The 19,245-nt window shown below is 33.7% G+C and overlaps 1 protein-coding gene across 2 annotated transcripts in view; it reads left to right on the forward strand.

Annotated features, from left to right (window-relative positions):
- The window catches only part of Sema2a (Semaphorin 2a), a 735,635-nt gene extending 718,729 nt beyond the window's left edge, over positions 1-16,906 (forward strand). The window contains exon 11 of one of the 2 annotated variants that reach the window (XM_089597226.1): positions 16,055-16,906. In XM_089597226.1, the coding sequence (XP_089453352.1) occupies positions 16,055-16,129 (75 nt within the window). In that variant the 3' untranslated portion in view covers positions 16,130-16,906. The remainder of the gene's footprint in view (positions 1-16,054) is intronic. The other variant, XM_089597227.1, reaches the window with a different exon arrangement.
- Positions 16,907-19,245: the final 2,339 nt, after the last annotated feature.

A 19,245-nucleotide genomic window follows, 5' to 3' on the forward strand; every position in this document is an offset into this window, starting at 1 on the left:
AATTGTAAAATATTATAAATGGTTTTAACAAGCATATTCAATTGAAGATGAGCGCATACATAATAAACGTCTATTGCACAGTTGATTATGCCTATTCAACCGTTCAAACCACATTGTTAAGGCTATGGGATTATTGACTCCTCTCTTAGCCTAACCCCTCCGTCGACTCTTGCTTCATTAAGAATTTATCACGCGCTCTTCTCCAGCAGGTGCAAACGGCGATCAAGAGTCAAAAACAATAAATACACATACATATGTATGTATATATACATTATAAGGTTGTAATGGTTCATGCCGCCTGTCAAACTAACCTCATGACAAATCGCCATCCTCAACAATTTTTTCTAAAAAACTAGCCATTTGTTTGGAAAAAAAATAGTTGCATCTTATTTAGGATAACTTAATCTGTAATAAATAAAATTTTTAGCCAATTTAACCGAGAGATAATATACTAAGGGTTTGTGCGGCGTCCTTCAGCGTTTTTATAGTACGTTAATCGTAACGTATGAATGATTTGTCCTTGAGTCTCTAAAACTAAACGAGTACCATCGTACAGGGGCCCATGACCACACCTGAAATTTTGAGACAATTAAACGTCAATTGCTGTCTTGTAAGTAGAAAAAAATTTTTGAAACTCGTGAACTTCTACGAGGCCCAACCCTGTTGGGTACACAAATTTTTGTCAATCGCAAAAGCTCTTTAGCAGCTCTCTTTTGAGTGGGTCCATAATCGCGTCTTCTAAGGTTCCAATAATTATGTTGCATACCTGTGTGTATTTGTCCCCACATGACGTTAGCGTAAGCTGCTGCTAGAGCTCGTGAGCTCGTGGTGAACAAAGATTATCATGGCTATTAATCGTTAATAATGATTTTTTCTGTACGTTGTTTACAGTTAAGACTACACGTCTTTTTCCACTGATACCACTTATAATGGCACAATTCATTGACAACCTGTCATCAATTCCAAAGTCCTTCGAGCTCTGCACAGCACTGAACAAAATATCCCATAAATCTTCAACAACAAAATTTCGAGTAGGTCTAAGAGATACCCACAATGGGCCGTGATGAAACATTCGGGAATTTATAGTAACACCTTCCTTGAGAGCCGAAAGACGTCTTATTTTATTAATCATCTATATATAAAAGAATTATTGCCTTATTTTAAGGAATGTGTTGACTTTTGTGTATAACAAATTAAACAATTCGTTTTCAAAATTATAAAACAAACGTTATCCATTATCACATAATAGTCAGCCATCTCCTTATTTTTAAGAAATGTGCTAATTATTTTGAATAGAGTATCCACTACTTTGATTTCTCAAGAATTTTAGAAAAATAGTTATGAAACAATCGTTACCTTATATTACATAGTTGGTATTTGGTATCTTACTTTCAGGAATGTGCTGACTTTTATTGACAGGTTGATGATGTGTTATTGGCATGGCTCGCTAAAACGATTAGATTGATCGCGCGATCTACCTCTGATCTCATATCTATAGTGTCTTATATTGCTATACATAATTGTTTTTATACCTAGCGTTTTTTTACATGTCTGGAATGGGGAAGGAGGGGTGTAAAGTAGAAAGATTCTGCAACATTGTGTAGAAAATAATTTACGAACTTAGAAAAAAAGGAAACTTTCTAAAATGCTTCTAACAGAGACGAAAGACCTCTTTAACGGCTCGACTGTGAGTGATCAACAAGATTACGCAGCAATACAAGAAGCCTATACACCACCATCTGTGTGGGAGTTTTTTTTACAACATTTAAGGGAAAACCCGTTGACCCAGCCGTCAGTGGTCAATGTGTTCATGGAAGTGATAGTATACAGAGTTCGATATCGCTTTTACCAGGGGTATGTCGTGTTGTTCCCAGATTTGCAAACAATGTGGCCGAGAGAGTTAATACATGAAAATTTGATGTGGTACACATACAACGACTACGCTGTGGCTGGATTCCGGAATGACCCGTATTTGTTATTTGTTTATTTTGAAGAAAACGGTTGGACAAATATTCACTCTGCAAGGTTAGAGTATTTTGAAAGTATTACTGGTAGTTGATTAGAGCTGTAGTATTATCATTATCAATTAAGTAATTGATTGATAATTTTGTGGGCAGATCATATAGCGTAACGTGTAAAAATTATATAAGAAACCGTGAAGTAAATACAAATTTTTAAAAATCGTCCAATTATCAAATTATTATGGAAATTTTTAATGTATATCAATGTATTATGTACATTTGAAATGTACGATGATTAATATATAAGACATATAAAATAAAACTGTGTAAAATTATTTTCATAACTAACAATACTTGTTAATAAATTTTAGTTTTACAGATCTCAAAAATTTTTATAAATTTTTATATACCCACGGTGTGACTTTCATCGTTTTCACTGAATGAGTACAAAGAGACAAATTGCGAGATCAATCAGTTCGTTTCGGTTATCCACGCGTCTGCCACGGTTTTATGATGTATGTATCAATGATAGCAGATAAAGGAAAAGAGAGTGAGGTAATACAAAAATACTCTCCCCACTCGTCAGACCATCTCACGTACAATAACATGCAACACTTTTGGTCCCGTCAAAGTAACATACTTCATATGTAATAGGATACCTATAATATTACACCACATCGCTTTCCACGTCTCCAAGATTTCGTACATCTATATCTCTCTGCGCGTCTCTTTTTTTTTCTATTCCCGCAACATTAAGATTTCGCATGTTCTTTCCTCCGATTGACAAGGTTTTTCACACTCCCCCCTACCCACCTCACGAATTCTTATTTTGATTATTCATAATTGACGATTCATTATTTTTTGCACTGATACGATTATATTTCTTATTGCGATAATTTTTTATTATACTTCTAATTTTTCTTTTTTTTTTGATAAACTTAATGGATAATTTCTTAAATTTTTTTTTGTATTAAGATTTTGAATCATCGTTAAAGTAAATATACCAAAATCAATATCGTCAGAAATTAATGTACCTAATTTTAGGTGACTAGAATAATTACCGAAAAATATGACGTTACTTTAATCTTCTAATGTAATTACAATGTACATATAAAACAGTTTTACATAACATTGAACTTTAATTCCAGTGGCAAAAAGTCTGCTTTGTGACATAAGATAAGAACCATTATGATTAAATATTATATTTCTAAAGTAATCATTTCTAAGAATGTAGTTTTTAAAATATTGCTACTCGTTGACAATATGTTTTACCATCATTAATCGTACTATTATTTGATGATAATCATAATCATCCAAAAATGTTGAAAAATTAAAAAAAAATTAATTTCCATTACTTACACTTACAATTTTACTAAAATAACTTTGAAATGTTTTTATTCTATCGTAGTTCTCATTTTAACTTTAATTTCTTGGTTGGCTTATTATTCTATTTATATTATTGTTAGTATTAAGATTTTAATACTCTAATATAACATGCTAACCTTAATAAAGGTTCCCTGAGATAAGTAAAGTCAACTCCACATTATTTAACAAATTTCTAAATGTATTAATGTTTTTTTTTCGTTATTCAATTATACTTTTACATTTAATTTGTAAATTTTAACCAAAGTTGTTATTTCGACAAATGGTATTTTCTAAACTTTAGAAGGCAACGTGAGAAGAATAAAAGTATTTAACTGACATTCAAAAATCGGGGGGCTCACGCACGAAGCGCACAGGATGGCATAGCACCACTAGTGTGTATATATATATATATAAGTTTTCAATTTTCTCTTCATTTTCAAAACTGTCCAATACATTTCCCGCTTTTGAACCACATCATAACGTTTAATTTTTTTAATTCTTTTAATATTATATTCTAAATAGTAAGATCTGTTACTAGATCTATAAGGAAAAAACTGTTGTAGTTCTAGAGAAGCAAAGCTTATAAGCTTTTAATAAAATGATTAATAATTCTTATAAGTCAACGGATTTTCTTAAGTAATAAAGCTTACGTATTTGGATAAAGAGAGAAAAAATTTAAAAAAAAAATTTAAAAAGAAACTATTACGTTCAATTTCGATCAAGAAATTATAATACTTGCTTATCTTGCTGAATTCAAAAATTGCTTCTTATAATAAGATTATTGATTGTTTTCTTGGTTTTTTAAATTTTATATATTAATAAAAAAATGGTTAAAACGTAAATAAACGTCTCTTACTCCCATGATTTTTACACGGATTGTCCCAAATTTAACGACTGCTGTAATATACCTTTGTCAGTGGATAAGTGAGCGCAAAAGATCCTTGAAAGGTTCCCAAGCCTGCAAGTCACTAGAAAAAACGAGGATGTGGACTCGAGGAAGCTGTGAAAAGGGATTAACCGAAGCACCTTTGCTTGTATTACAATGAAAAATGGACTCGTCCAGCATAATGTGAGCATCAAATTGTTTAAGAAAGTCTTAGAAGTTGCCTCGTAAGTTAAAATAATCATTACTTTTTTTTCAAAGACCCCGTTAGTAACATATCCATGTTTCGGATCATGATCCGTTGCTAAGATTATGTGCTGATGGTTAATTTCAACCTTTCGTATCTCTCTTCGAAGCGCTTTAAGTTAACCTTTACTTGGCCCTTAGTCATGCAATTTCACCCCTTTTTTTGGAAATTAGCAGAAACATTCTTTATAAGACCATAAAGGGCGTGTTGAGCATGGACATAAACTTCCATAATGTTACGAAACCTTATATCAGGGAGAAAAATTGAGCGTTAGCGCAAAAGGTGGTCAATAGCAAACAACCAAGAGTCTTTTTTCTGAATAAAACATTCAAATTTTCTAATTTTTACCTTTCCCTTCGAATATCAGCTAAGGTTTATTTTGAGTCAAAGATTAGGCTCATTTTAACCATTCTCTTATAAATGTACAAAAGTCAAATAACCAAGAAAACAACTAACAATCTAATTAAAGTAAACAATTTTTGAATCAAGCAAGATAAGCAAGTATCAGAATTTCGTGATCGAAATTTAACGTAATAGTTTGTAATTAAAATTTATTACTTCTTAATTTTTCCTCTTTTTATCAAAATATGTGAACTATCTTACTTAAGAAAATTCGTTAACTTATACAAATTATTAATCATTTTATCAAAAGCTTATAAACTTTACTTTTCTAGAACCACAACAGTTTTCGGTTTCATCAATCAACTGATAAAAGTATTAGTTTGTGCAAGTAACAGTCATTTTGGGATTTGAAATTTGATAACTAAAGTAATTAATTATTACCAATTCAATTTAAGTAAATCAAGCAAGACTGTAAATACATAGTTTTAAAAAGAAATTCTGAGGTTAGAGAAACTTACAATCAATTATAAATTACAAACTCAAAAAATTTAAGAGTCTAAACGACTTTTAAATAAGAGTCAATCTAATACTCTAAGATGTCAAAATTAGAGTAATTGTTAAAATTGTCTGTAATCAATTTCAATATCCAAAATCTTGTGATAGAACTTTGCAACACTAGTGTCATGAATTCGCTAACTCACGAATGTCACTTTTTGTTACACGCACAACGTTTGCTCTCTTTTTGCAGCACGCGAAAGAGAGGGAAACAGAATATTGAAACGCGCACTTTCTACTCTTTTCTCGCACCTCATGAAAAAGAGAGAAAGAGAGAGAGAGAGAGAGAAGATGGGATGCGCACGCATTCTTGTAGAGTTATACAATGGCCGACTAGCCACTATCTAATGAGCAAAGTGGTACTTTTCTTGTCCTTGGTGTGTACGTAATCATAATAGTTATGTGACTCTAATGCTTGTCGGTAAATTAGAAATCAATACGACCAAAAGTATACAAGCGATTGTTTTAAAACTGCTTAACTACTACCCAGACTTTTTTCACGTTAGAAGCAATTTTTCAAAAATAACTATGCTTTTTACTGATTCTATCCTACTTTATTGGAAGGTAAATCATGTGAAAAGTTTAACTTACTCACACCAACAAAACGGATATAGCAAAAAATAGTACCATGAAAAAAATTATTTTTCAAACTCAAATGTTCCATTCAACGTAAGGTAAATGTCCCAGTACTTCTACACATGAGGAGACAAAATGTACCAAAAGTCACTTTTTCTTTTTTGTAGGAATCTGTTATACTCTTAAGTAAGTAAACATATTAGTTTGTATTTAGAAAATCTTCGTTCAATGCCTGAATAAGTACCCAATCTATCTAAATTTTAAAAATTTATACTGAAAATCATCCAAATGATTAACTATTAAGACATGACCAAGTTCTGAGATATCGACTTCATGGTTAATTAAATAAAAAACGAATGACAATTTTTCAAATTCTATGTTAACAAGAAGATAACAAGAAGATAAGCTTTGTTTTATTGATGGCCCTCATATTTCAGAAAAAATATTTTAATATAAGACTTTAATTTATTATTTTGACATGCCATGCAAGGGAACTTAATTATGAGCCATCTGTTGTAGTTTTAAAGATCCTAATTTACACACGCGAGTCGCACCTCATGCTGCACATTCATGCAAGTGCGTGTGTACGTTGAAGTCTTTGCAGAGCCACATTAAGCGGCTCTAAATCTTGTTCCTCGTGAACGTTGTGTCAAAAAGTTATAAACACCACACGTGTGAGAGGTTATGTGACTGACGCACTCATGTCTTTGCACACTCGTTGGTGCTTATGTCCAAACTGACACGCGTGCTTTAAGCACCTTCTCAGCGCAGTAGTATCGTAATGTACTACTTCATGTTTCGTGCAAAAAAAAATTTATTTATAGCATAAACTGGTATACCATTAATATTACTTTTAAAAAGATTTAGCATTCATAGAACATTTTGTTTTCCATAAAACATAAAAAATATAAACTTTTTTTTCTTAGAATTTCAATCTGAAATAAAAAATTTGGAAAAGTGCATTTAATAACATGGAACGAGGTTTCTATGATTCCAAAAAATGCATCATAAAAAGTTAAAAGAACATTACGTGATTAAGCCAGAGTGAAGAGGGGTGATTAGGGTGGGGTTAAACAAAATTTTTAAATTATAAAAATAAGTAAAAACCGATAGAATTTTGTCTTATTTAGAGAGGTGGCTGAAAAAGATAGAGAGGTATCAAGGGAAAGCTCTTTAAGGTAGTGGAGGAGTCTAAGAGGGATGGAGAAAGGCTAAGCAAAAATTGAAATAAGAATAACGTCAGAATCTACAGAATTTTACCTAATCAGGAGAGGTACTGAGGAAGGTGTGAAAGAATAAAGCGAGTGTGTATGACTCCTCAAAATTACTATACACTTTAGGAACATGTTTATTAGTATTCTGACTTATGTTGACATTCCACAAATAATATTACATACGTTAGTAGTATGTTATCTACACTGCGCTGTTATAACCATCCATACGAGGAGAAAATTTGGATCTCTCTCTCTCTTTCTAAGGTGCTCGACTTTGTACGTGCACATTTTGGTATTAATGTAAATTTTGTTTTTTATAAACTTAGCTGTGTTCAGGAGGAATTAAAAAGGAGTGAATTGAAATGCAAATTCATAAACAAATATAGAAGTTAAAGCATTTTTCCAAGACATATTACATAAAGTACAAACAAACTTAAATATATTACCGTTTTTAGCTCTTGATCGAGCATAAAACATAAATTAGCTATAACGAAATTACATAAGTTATTTTTAAATAATGAGGTTTCACACTCTTACACGAAACTTACAATTAACACTTTTTGTGTAGTTTTACGTTTGTACAACTTATCGATTAGTTACGTAATCTTTCACAGTGGAACTTCACGCTTTTACTTAGATTGTGGCGAAAACTACGAGAGAAAAAGAAATAATATCAATCTTAAAAATAAATGCTAGCCAAGTTAGTTGGCGTCTGCACATCAAACAAATCAGTCGTTCGTGTTGCTCTGTGTAAGACATGTCAGAGCGCTAAAACTAAGAGACTGAGTGTACTGGTCCGTTTCTTTTTAAGATTAAGCAGAATCTGAATATTTCAGATAGAGCAGAAGATGTTCGTGTGGAAAGAACGGTGTTGGTTTCTCTTTCTCTCTTGTGTGCTGCAAGAAGTAAGAAGGCTAGCTAGCGTGCGTTTCAAACTCTGTCTCTCTCTCTCTCGTGTGCTGCGAAAAGAAAGCAGAAGAAGCAAAAGGTTTAAGTGTAAAACGAAAAGATATTCTGTCAAATCTTAATACAAGAGTCTTATCAACTTTTTCAAGCGATCTATTGGCGTTTTCAGAAAAAAGCAACAATTAGAATTCACAAACCACTTACTGTTACTTACGGTTTAGCTTGTTTCCCCTTTTTAGCATGTTGAGTCATCAAGGAACTTAAATTAGAAGACCGAGATCGTTTCCCACGGAATTAGATATATTGAATCGAGAGATATGGATGATGTGTTATGAGGAGCTTCTAGAGGAAACAAAGCTATACTAAAAATAGATGATCTTCAACCCTTAGCTCAAGAAGGAGAACTTCCGCTACCCAAATGGTCCTTCAACTGACACAGTTTGATTGAATCTTTTGGTCCAGAATTATCTTTCACCAACAACATCTCGTTGATTGACGCCGATGACGTCGTGACAGTACTAGTTTTCGTTTAGCAGCTAAACACCGATAATTTCTGTTACAAAGTAACGATTGAAGAATTTCCCGAGGTTTGGATGAAAAGAGCGATATTGTCCCGTATTGCAAAATTGTTTAAGTCGCTCTGTTTGCTTAGTCTCTTGATTATCGCTGGCAAAATTCTTATGCAATCGTTATGGATATTGAAACTGGATTGGAATGATTGTCTTCCTAGCTCTTATATTCATGAATGGCAAAGTTGGCTCATGGGGCTTCCAAGTCTAAACCTACTTAAAACACCCTGGTGGAGCTATTATTCTCCTCAATGAGAATGCCTTGTGCTTCATGGTTACGATAACGCTTTAAAGTTGGCTTATGCCACTTTTTTGTATTCCTTTGTATTCCTTTGCAAACAGCCAAAACCAAGGTCGCGTCAATAAAAACAGTAACTGTCCCTTGACTGGAACTTTGCACTGCTCATCTTTTGTCAAACCTTACCAGTCATGACCTCAAGGAAACGGCATATACCTTCAACGCTATGTACTTGTGAAGTGACTTAAAGGATGTTCTGCGTGGGCTTCACAAACTTTCTTCAAATTGGCCAGTGTTTGTAGTGAACCATTGTGCTGACATTAAAAATATTGTTCCCTTAGCTAAGTGGTATTACAAACAGGGTAAACTCAACTGTCACAACATAGCATCGTGGAGTATGTACCCGGAACGTATCCAGTTATTTGAAGGTACGGTAAAGGTAACTTCCGTTTCTCAAATTCCTGTCACCAAATATCCCAGTTGAGATCTTCTATCACGTTTTTTAAAATAAGAAACTAGCTAAAGTAACGGCTAATTGTCTTCAGCTTGTAGTAAAGCTAAACGCCACCCTTAAAAGAAAATTAGTTAGAAATGAGAAGATCAAGTTTAGAAAGTTCTTATTTCTTGAGTTAGCAACTTATGGACGAGCTCATGGCTCACTTTTTAATGCCAGGAAAATCCACCAAGCAGAACTTTACTGCATCTCTCTACATCAAAAATACTTTTTTAATGTTGAACTCAAGATCTTGAAATCGAACGTCAATCTCCCCATCGATCAACAAAAACTCTTGGCTTCAGAAAGTAAGCTTTACGAGTTAGCTCCCTTCCTTGATAATACTTCGCTCCACATTGGTGGACGATTGGAACGATCTGAACTTAGCTCTGACTCTAAATACCCGTTGAACCTGTTGTCAGATGAGCTTTTTACTACTCTGGTGGTTCGTTCCTTTTACCAACAATGTTCACATGGAGAGCCCTCGAATAAAGCTGGTAAATATGCAAAAGGAATTCTGGATTGCTGGTGGTCTTCAACTATAAGTTTGATCCTTTTAAGTTGCGTCGTGTACAGGAGATACTAAGATCATACTCGATCGCTAATGATTAGTTCTCTCTGTACTCTTCGAGTTTTACCGACGCCCACCTTAACAAGGACAGGAATTAACAATGCAGGACCTGTTAAGGTGCGTTTGTCTAAATTTTGAGGCCATACTACCATTAAAGGTTGGATAGCCGTTTTTTGTGTCTGTGTACTCAAATTATCCACCTTGAAATCATAGAAAATTACGTGGCAGACTCATTTATACAGGATTTTATTAGATTAACAGCTTGCCGAGATCATTGTGCTAAATTATACAATGACCAAGACACTAATTTTGTTAGAACCGAAGGACAACTCACACAGATGTTGCAAGACTTCAGTCAATTTTATCCTTGAGCATACACTGGGAAAAAGTTGAGCGGGCGGATCAACCAATATTGTGTGAGCAGTGAACCCAATGATTGGGCTGTCTGCTCTCCTACTTTGGATAGGCAGCTCACCCAAGATAGGTCAGCAGCAGTACCAAGCCTTGGTCAAGCAGAGGGTGCAAGAGTTAGGCGAGCATAATTACTAAGATCACGGTGAGCAGCGCCACCAATAGTTTGGCCCGTCTGCTCTCCCGCTTTGGGTGAGCAGCGTACCCAAGATGGGCAATCAGTAGCACGAATAGATTGTTGATAAATTTGGATAGGAGTTGAGACGAAAAAAGGTGATTATTTTAGCCTTTGATCAAAAAAATAGCCTCATCAGTCATTTTCACTCATACATTCCGTCTCAACTCGGGTGAAAAATGGAGTGCTCACACTTAGTGATCCATTACAAATCGTGGGGTCAATCTTCAATTACATAGCTACATCGGAACTTAGAAATTACATTAAAAGTCCAAATATCAAAAAATAGGTTATTCCTATCGAATAACTTTTTTATTACACGCATTTAAAGTTATTTAGGCTAAGTAACATTTTTTAATTTGAATACTTCTGTCACACGTAAGGATACACTTTCTTTAAAAACCACCAAATCTAAAAATTTATAATTCTAACATTATTCTTCGCATCACATCTCCATACACATACGTAGCTTTAAGATTTGACCCATAAAGTAACATGTCTTACAATCAATTGATATCCTTAAATCTTGTAAAAACTTTTTTTTAGGTGTATCACACACAAAATATGTGTACTTATACTAATTTGTCATTGAAAACCAAAGAATTTTGGGCATTTTCTTTGTTACGTGTACTTAAAAAATAAAATCTTTTCACCTATTTTTCTACAAAATTAAAAAATTTCATCCGCTTGCGTTTCAACTATCTCCATGTCATCTAAATATAGATTTAAATACATCCGTTATTTGACAAAGTTAAACCAGAAAGTATATTTACCTAATAAATTTTAAGAAACTGTTTGCTCAGTCTTTGACTTAAGAGATACACACACATATATATATGCACCGGGTATACCTTCATGCATGTAAACAAACTTACAACTGACGCATAACCTCGCATGTACTTACAAATACTTTTATGCATGCCAGTTAACGCCTCCGCATAGTCCATTTGCTCTCCCATACCGTTTTCCATGATCAGTTTTCTATGAAAGATATTTAGCACTCGTAACACTTCAATTACCCAGAGCAAGTGAATTGTCGTTTAATAATAAAGACACTATAATCGATAATTGATAGACCCTTATACTATGAAAGTATAAGTACTTATTATAGTATATCATGTATATAGGCTTCTCACCCAGAGCGGGAGAGCAGACGGCTCAAACTATTGGTGGCGCTGCTCACCGTAATCTAGTAATTATGCTCGCCTAACTCTTGCGCCCTCTGTGTGTGTGTGTGTGTGTGTGCGCGCGCGCACGTGCGTGTGTCTAACTATAAATAACGTATCGTATCTGTGTAAGAGAGTTTAAATTAAACACTGTTATAAAACGAGTTTTCACTGAATTTAAAACAGCATTTACCATACAATACTTAATTATGACACTGTTGCAGTGAAAGCACGAATGGAATAAAAGTGGTTGCAGTGAGCCTTATCAATTGTACTAGGAGTTCTTCTGTGATTGATAGGTTATATTAACTTTACAACACATCTGTTATGTAAGCATGTGTTTTGTATAAAACTTACTCTATAATCACATTAAACTTGAACAGTACGTTATTGACACTGATATGATATATATGATTAATAATTTAATATACTGAGTTTAACTAGAACTAACAGTGCATAATAATTGGCTAGCTTGTAATACTAACTGAAGTGAGTTTGAGGATTAACTGTTTGAGAGCTAGTTGCCAACTGAAATTCATGAGTATATAACGGTAGGTGATAAAATAATGCACGAACAGTAAAAGAAGACCAATCACATACACCAGCGTGTTAGAAAAGGGCGCGCAACTAGAAAACATTGAAAGTTAGTCACGCTTGTAACTCGTTAACCGTGCAGTGCTGTTATCACATTTAATGTGAAAAAGTTCGTGTAATTCAAATAAACAGTGCTGCTTTCAAAATTCTCAACAGTATCATTTACACACAAGTAGACTTTCCCATTAAATTGGTAGACACTTAATATTATGATGATAATTTAAAATTAATTAATAAACTCTCACCACTAGCTAACAACTATCTTCAAAAATTGATTGATAAATTAGTGAGTAAAATAACAAATACCTTACAAAACACAAATATGATTGATAATCACAGTAAAAATGATAATAATTACAATTTGATGCTATCATTACCGTATATTCCCTGCTTGCACAGGCATATTAAATATTATTGTAAAAAACTTCACATTAGTCTTGTTTGCAGATTAATGACAAGTTTAACTAGATTCTTTCTCTTGGAAAGGATGTAACTGAACCACTTGATTAAAAAACATCGATTACCGCATACTATGTGCAAATTGCAACTACTACTATGTATGTCAAACGTCGAGAGCTCTATAATTAAGGAGATTTGGGAGAAAAGTTAAAAATGGAGAAACGTTCCAAAAAAAATATATTTGAACATTTTAGAAATGCACATACATTTTTCCAGATTTTTTACCAGGAGAAATTTTCGAGAAAAAAATTATGAAATATTGACAGTTTAACACGGTCTCTTAAAAGAGAGCAAGGTTAGGTTTGCCTTTTAATTGAAATTAAGGTATATTCTAAATGTGTTGGGTTAAAAAAAAGCCTTTTCATAGATAACTTTGTATACAAGGAAGATGCTCGACAGAAAAAATCAAGCCTTGCCAGGCATTCTTCAAAAATGTAAGCAGTTGCAGTCGTACAGTTTCAAGTTTGTAGAGTGCAAGAAGAAATGCGTGGTAAAGGGGGCCCAGATGCGCGGGCAGGGGGGACTCCCCGTTCCGAGCTTCTCTGAATGATACTCCCAAACCTCATTAAGAATATCCAAACACAAGAAAGACATGAAGAAAAAAATGGATAGACCTGTACTATTACAACACAGCATCGAATTTGCACAGAACTTTTATTTTGATTAAAATAAAAAGTTAAGGTACAGAAAAAATTACAGAAAACGCCTTTTTCTGAAATTTTTAACGTACACTACTTTGATAATAATATTAATAGAAAATAAAATACAGTGAAAAAAAAATTGTTAAAAGTCTCTTGTTCAGTCAATTAGGGAAGAAAATAAACTTAATTTTTACGATTTGGGGGAGGGGCCTCTTTCAGTTTATAGTATTTGAAAGACATAAACTGTTTTTATGCTTCTTACAACGAACGTCCTGCGATTCTTGTTTGATTGTATTACATGCGTGAACTATGTCATTCGTGTGTGTGCAGAGTATAAAAGCAGCTACACTTAAAACTCTTTGTACATTACGATTCAACATCCTTTTCGTGTGAGTCAAAGATATTTTATACACTTAACTTAATCAACATTTATTGTATTTCATCAGAATTTGCATTATAAAGAATATTTCATATTACTCATAGCTTATGGTAGATGACAGCCGAGACGTTCTCCAAACAGCCAAAACATTGGTTTTGTTTTTAAATAAATACAAAAATCAGACAGTCCCACTATTGGATGTTGTTTTTAATTATTTATCAACTGTTATTGGATGTATTATTTATTAATATTTTTATGAATATATTATCTTTTATAGAAGTATAACTTCATACTGAAGTATCTAAGTACCCACTGACCACTTTACACAATGTTTTGATTTTTACATTTGACAGTTTTGAAAAACGCTTCATCTATTTGTAGACTTATTTGAATTCTCTGAATTATCAAAAAAAGTTTTTTATAATAAAAACCAGACTTCAGGAAATAGAAAAGTATAAAAGAAAGGTGGGGGTTTGAAAAATGTATGAAGTGGACCGTCAAAGGCATAGGGTAAAACACGATGATTCTAATTTTTTAGGAATATATGTATATATATATATATATATATATATATATATATATATATATATATATATATACACTACACCTAATTTCATGGCTAGGTGTAGGGAATTTTTCTTACAATTTGCTATACTAAAAAAAGGGAAAGTTCTCACGTAGTAAATAATAATAACTAGTTTTAGATGATAAATTGTTTGAGATGCTTTATCAAGGTCGAAAATAGCCACTGAAACGTTGTGCAGCTCTAAACATCTAAAATGTTGATTTGTATCATTGACTACTATTCACACGATATGTACTCTCATTTCTCCAAGCATTAATCTTTTTTTGTCATTAACAATGGCAGCACAAAAAATTTATCTTCTCAATCTTGTCAGAAAATATGTCTGACATTTATTTTACAAAAACTAATCTCAACTTCTATTAAATGTAACGGGGTGTCGGTATTCACTTATGGCACTGATAGCCACAAATTAGTACTAGGGATACTCTGACCAGGACTGTGTTTTCCGGGCACCCACGGAGACACACTCGCGTTACAACGCGGACAACAAGTCCGCTTTTCCTCGTTCACGTCTGCTTGCTGAGGGGCCAGCTCAGCTCTGGCTCAGCTCAGGACGCTCGCGCGTTGGTGTTTACGCGCGAGCCCGCGGAGGCGGCAGGATAAGGCCGATGCTCGGCTTACAGCTCCCTTTTGGACACCAAGATTGCTATATAAAACCTGTAAAGAAAGAGTAGCTGGAAGGGCTTCGTGCAAGGAAAGGCTCACGCAAAGCAAAACAAACATTTAATGATCAAAAGAACGGAAACTATATTAATTGCACTAGTCCAAAAGCATACGCGCGCGCACGTGTGTGTGTGTGTGTTTTTCGCTCGATCGCGTTGACGGCAAAGCCTGTACGGTCGAGGAAGGCTTTCCTCTCGGGGCCGACGGCCTGCGATAATTCGACCGGGCACAGAGAGAGATTACGCGGCTATTATGATTCTCGCGCACGCCCTGCGCTTACCTGGCTTTTCGCAGCCTTTTATTTACACTTGTTCACCTAGCAGTTAGCCTCTCAGCAGGAATGCTCGACCTAGTGTCTAGCCGGTAAGTCTTCTCGTCGTAGGTACGTGGCTGCAGGAGTGGGCGAGGCTATGGCGAGGTCATCCTCTCGTGGCTTGACAAACGTAGCGGGCCAGAGACGCACACGTGGTTACCCTACCTATACCTAATCTCTTCTGGCCTAATGGCTAAGAGCGTCCCTCGCTAATACTCGTATCAAGACGCTTGTCTCTCCTCTCTCTCTCTCTTTCGCACGCATTATAACACTTCCTTCCCCTCTCGCTCTCTCTCTGGCCTTTCTTCCTCGCGCAGGCTATATGAGTGTAAACGGCGTTTGAGTATTAACCGCCCGTTACAAAAAGTAAACTTATTTTTAAAAAATTAATTTGACGAATCTAAAGAAATTGTAATTAATGTATTTCTAAGTTGATATACACTTACAAGATTAAAACACAATATTTCTTTAGGTACAATATCCTACAGAAATAAAACAACGTAATAAATAAATTACAATTACTTATTTCAGATATAGGATTAAAAAAAGACACCTTCCCAACAAATCACGGTATTACTTCGAAAATCTTCCTTGAAATAATAGTTATTAAATTACATTATATAAAATGAAGTTTTCAACAATATTTTGTGTAAGATTCTTGGATTTACATGCTTTCGAATTTATGCATGCGATTAAATTTAGAGACATCTGACTGCAATACAAGCTTTTTCATATTTTGTGTTTCAGCAGTGTACATCAAAACAAAATGACAGCAGTCAAAACATTTATACTAATGAAGTATATGGGACACCTTCAATCTAAATATACAATGAGATTAGATTATTCATGGAACAAGACGTCGTCTTTAATATACTCCTCATAATCAGGAACTCTTTAGACTCACGAATAAAAATCAAGCCAATGATTTAAGGTCTTGGAGAAATGAAACATTTGATCTGAAAAAAAATCAATATAAAAACAAGTCTACAATTTAAATTAAAAAAAAATACTATTTCTTACATTATTCTAAGAGCCTATACCTACAAATCAAGAAAAATTCGATACAAAATTACACAACATTATTTTGGATGTTTAATAAAAAAAGTAACCAAATATCTTTTTTTTTTATACTTATTGGATTCTAACTGAATAATATGTTTTTGTATAAAAATAATCTTAATATATTCTAAACAAAATATTCATGAAACATAACGTTTAATTTCTTAAGATCTTAACACATCTTTATATATTATTGGTTACAACTATTGTTACAGATTATTATATCTCAAAACATGAGCTCTACCATCAGTATGGTTTTTTTAAAGAATAAGTTGTAACTTTTATGTGCTTTTTAGGCTACTTTGCATTTATAACAACCTTAAAAATATTTTCTTATGTTTAGAATAAAATAAGGTCTTACTACTTGATAAGTGATTTTTATTAACATGTCATTTCAAAATGATTAAATAGACAAACAATTGTTTTTCGTTAAAATAGATGTACAGTAAACTAGTATAAAATGTTCGATTATTTTGTGTATTTATAAAATTGTGTTTATATTTGACACCAACATTGTTACTGAATAATACCAGAATATAATAATAGCACAGAATATAATAATATAGAAAGCACATGAAGTCATGATATAAAAATATAAAAACAGTACAATTTTACCCTTATTGAACTGATGTGTTTCACAGTTTCTAGGATACACATAGTATCTAAAGCATTTATTGACATTTACATAAGCTACAAGCCAATAAGTAGATTGCTTTAACATAATAAAGAATTTTTATCAGGTGAAGGGCGATGACAGTGCATTTTAAAAGGTAAATAAAGATTTATAACACTTCTGTCTTAATTTTTGAATTCAAATTAGAAATTTAGCATTTTAACAAACTTCTCAAGCTATGATATGGATGGTTTTGCATCACAAGGAAAATTTGCTACTTATCCATCCTTGGCAACTGAGTGGAGTGGGAAAAGCATGTTATACTGTCGATTTTTCCCAGTTCACTTCCGGCTTTAGAATAGCTTAAAAAAAGTTTCTTAAAAAAAATAATAATAATAATAATAATAATAATAACAATAATGAGGTATAGACAACTATACTTCAGGAAAACTAGTGTTGGATCCGTTGGATTACTGGCAGATGCCAAAAGATATAAATATCCATCACTATAAAGTGTCAGAAAAAACTCTCACTCTTGAATTAAGACAAAGAGACTCCAGCTGTGGGGTTTAAGTTGTTGTATGCGACAGACTCACTGCAAGTAGCAGTGAATATAGTAATAGTACGCAGCATTCGTATTCTGCCTGGTATTTAAGTACACTCTTTTGGCTATAACGGACTATCAAGTATAATAACTCCCATACATTATACATGAAATTGGCACCCCTAGTTTATTTACACATAATAAATTCATATAAGACCCAGGCAGTGTGAGCAAACAGAATCAAACGCCTTATATAAGCCAGCTTATGAGTACTGTATTGATACATTTATTCAGCACCACGTGACTCTATCCACTGCACTGTCCCTCGACCTACTGTATTACTAGTGAGTGTTTCGCAAACCACGCCAGTAGTAAACAGACGACGTAAGACGAAAAAGAGGCCTTTTTTCGGTCAGCAGGTGGTCAATAGTTAACAAACATACGACATTAACTGCTGGTGGAGCTTGCGGAACACTCGTTAGCTATACAGTAGGTCGAGAGACAGTGTGGCGGATAGGATCACGTGGTGCTGATTTGCTTCACCATTTATAGCACCTTTCACCACATGCTGTTTTATTACTTTTATACCTATTAAGCCCCACCAGCAGTAAATGTCGTATGTTTGTTGACTGTTGACCACCTGTTGACCGAAAAAAGGCCTCTTTTTCGTCTTACGTCGTCTGTTTACTACTGGCGTGGTTTGCGAAACACTCACCAGTAAAACAGTAGGTCGAGGGACAGTGCAGCAAATAGAGTCACGTGGTGCTGATTTGCTCCACTATTCATAGCACCTTTCACCATTTGTAGTTCTTTTACTTCTAGATCTTTATCCGTGGTATCAGGAGACAAAATACCATTGAAATCACATTGGAATGTGGGATCTCGTCGAATAGGCTTGACACCTAATTGGATATAATGTTATACGGGCGCCTCGTCTGATTGGACGATTCAGGTAAACATGCGCATGGACCTACCTTGAATACATGTATCATGCCTATATTGTTACGACAAAGTGATATTATCGTGTATCTGTATTGCAACAAATATAAGTGACAAACGGCACACCACGTCACTATCATAAATCAAAAAATTAAATAGATTTTTCAGCAAGGTCTTAGCAGAGTTTCTATACCTCCGTATAGTGTTATACTATTATTTCTTACGAAACCTTGAGTTATTCATTTTTGTATTAAATAGATATGTTTATACTATTAAAGATGGGATGTTAGTTGGAAAAAAATCAAAGTTAAGTAAAAAACGGTTTTTGCATTCTTAAACATGGCGCACTACTAAAAAGATCTCAAAAAATATAGTTTCGACTTGATTTTCAACGCTCTACAAGATGAGAAAATAAAATTTTGTGCAGATATAATAAAACCTGTTCAAAATAGCGTTTTAAAGATAAAACAATTTTTTCAAGGTTATGTTCAACTCCAAAAATTAAAAAAAAATTCTTTCAAATAGTTCTGTTAAACTGTATACTAACAAATTTTTTCAGATTTTTTTGATAGTTAGAAAGCGAGAAAAAAATAATAAGTGAGAAAGTTTTAAGTCTGTTGGAGTCAAAATAACGGTTTTTTACATTTTGGAACATAGCGCACTACTGAAAGAAATCTCAAAAAGCACGTTTTCGATTCATTATTTGACGCTCTTCAAGATATAAGGATAAAATTTTGTGCAGATGTAATAGAACCTGGCCAAAATAGGATTTTACAGTTAAAA

This window comes from Copidosoma floridanum, unplaced genomic scaffold, assembly GCF_036245765.1.
Source record: "Copidosoma floridanum isolate Cflo_tuat_1 unplaced genomic scaffold, Cflo_Japanese_pri ptg000031l, whole genome shotgun sequence".
Lineage (NCBI taxonomy): Eukaryota > Metazoa > Arthropoda > Insecta > Hymenoptera > Encyrtidae > Copidosoma > Copidosoma floridanum.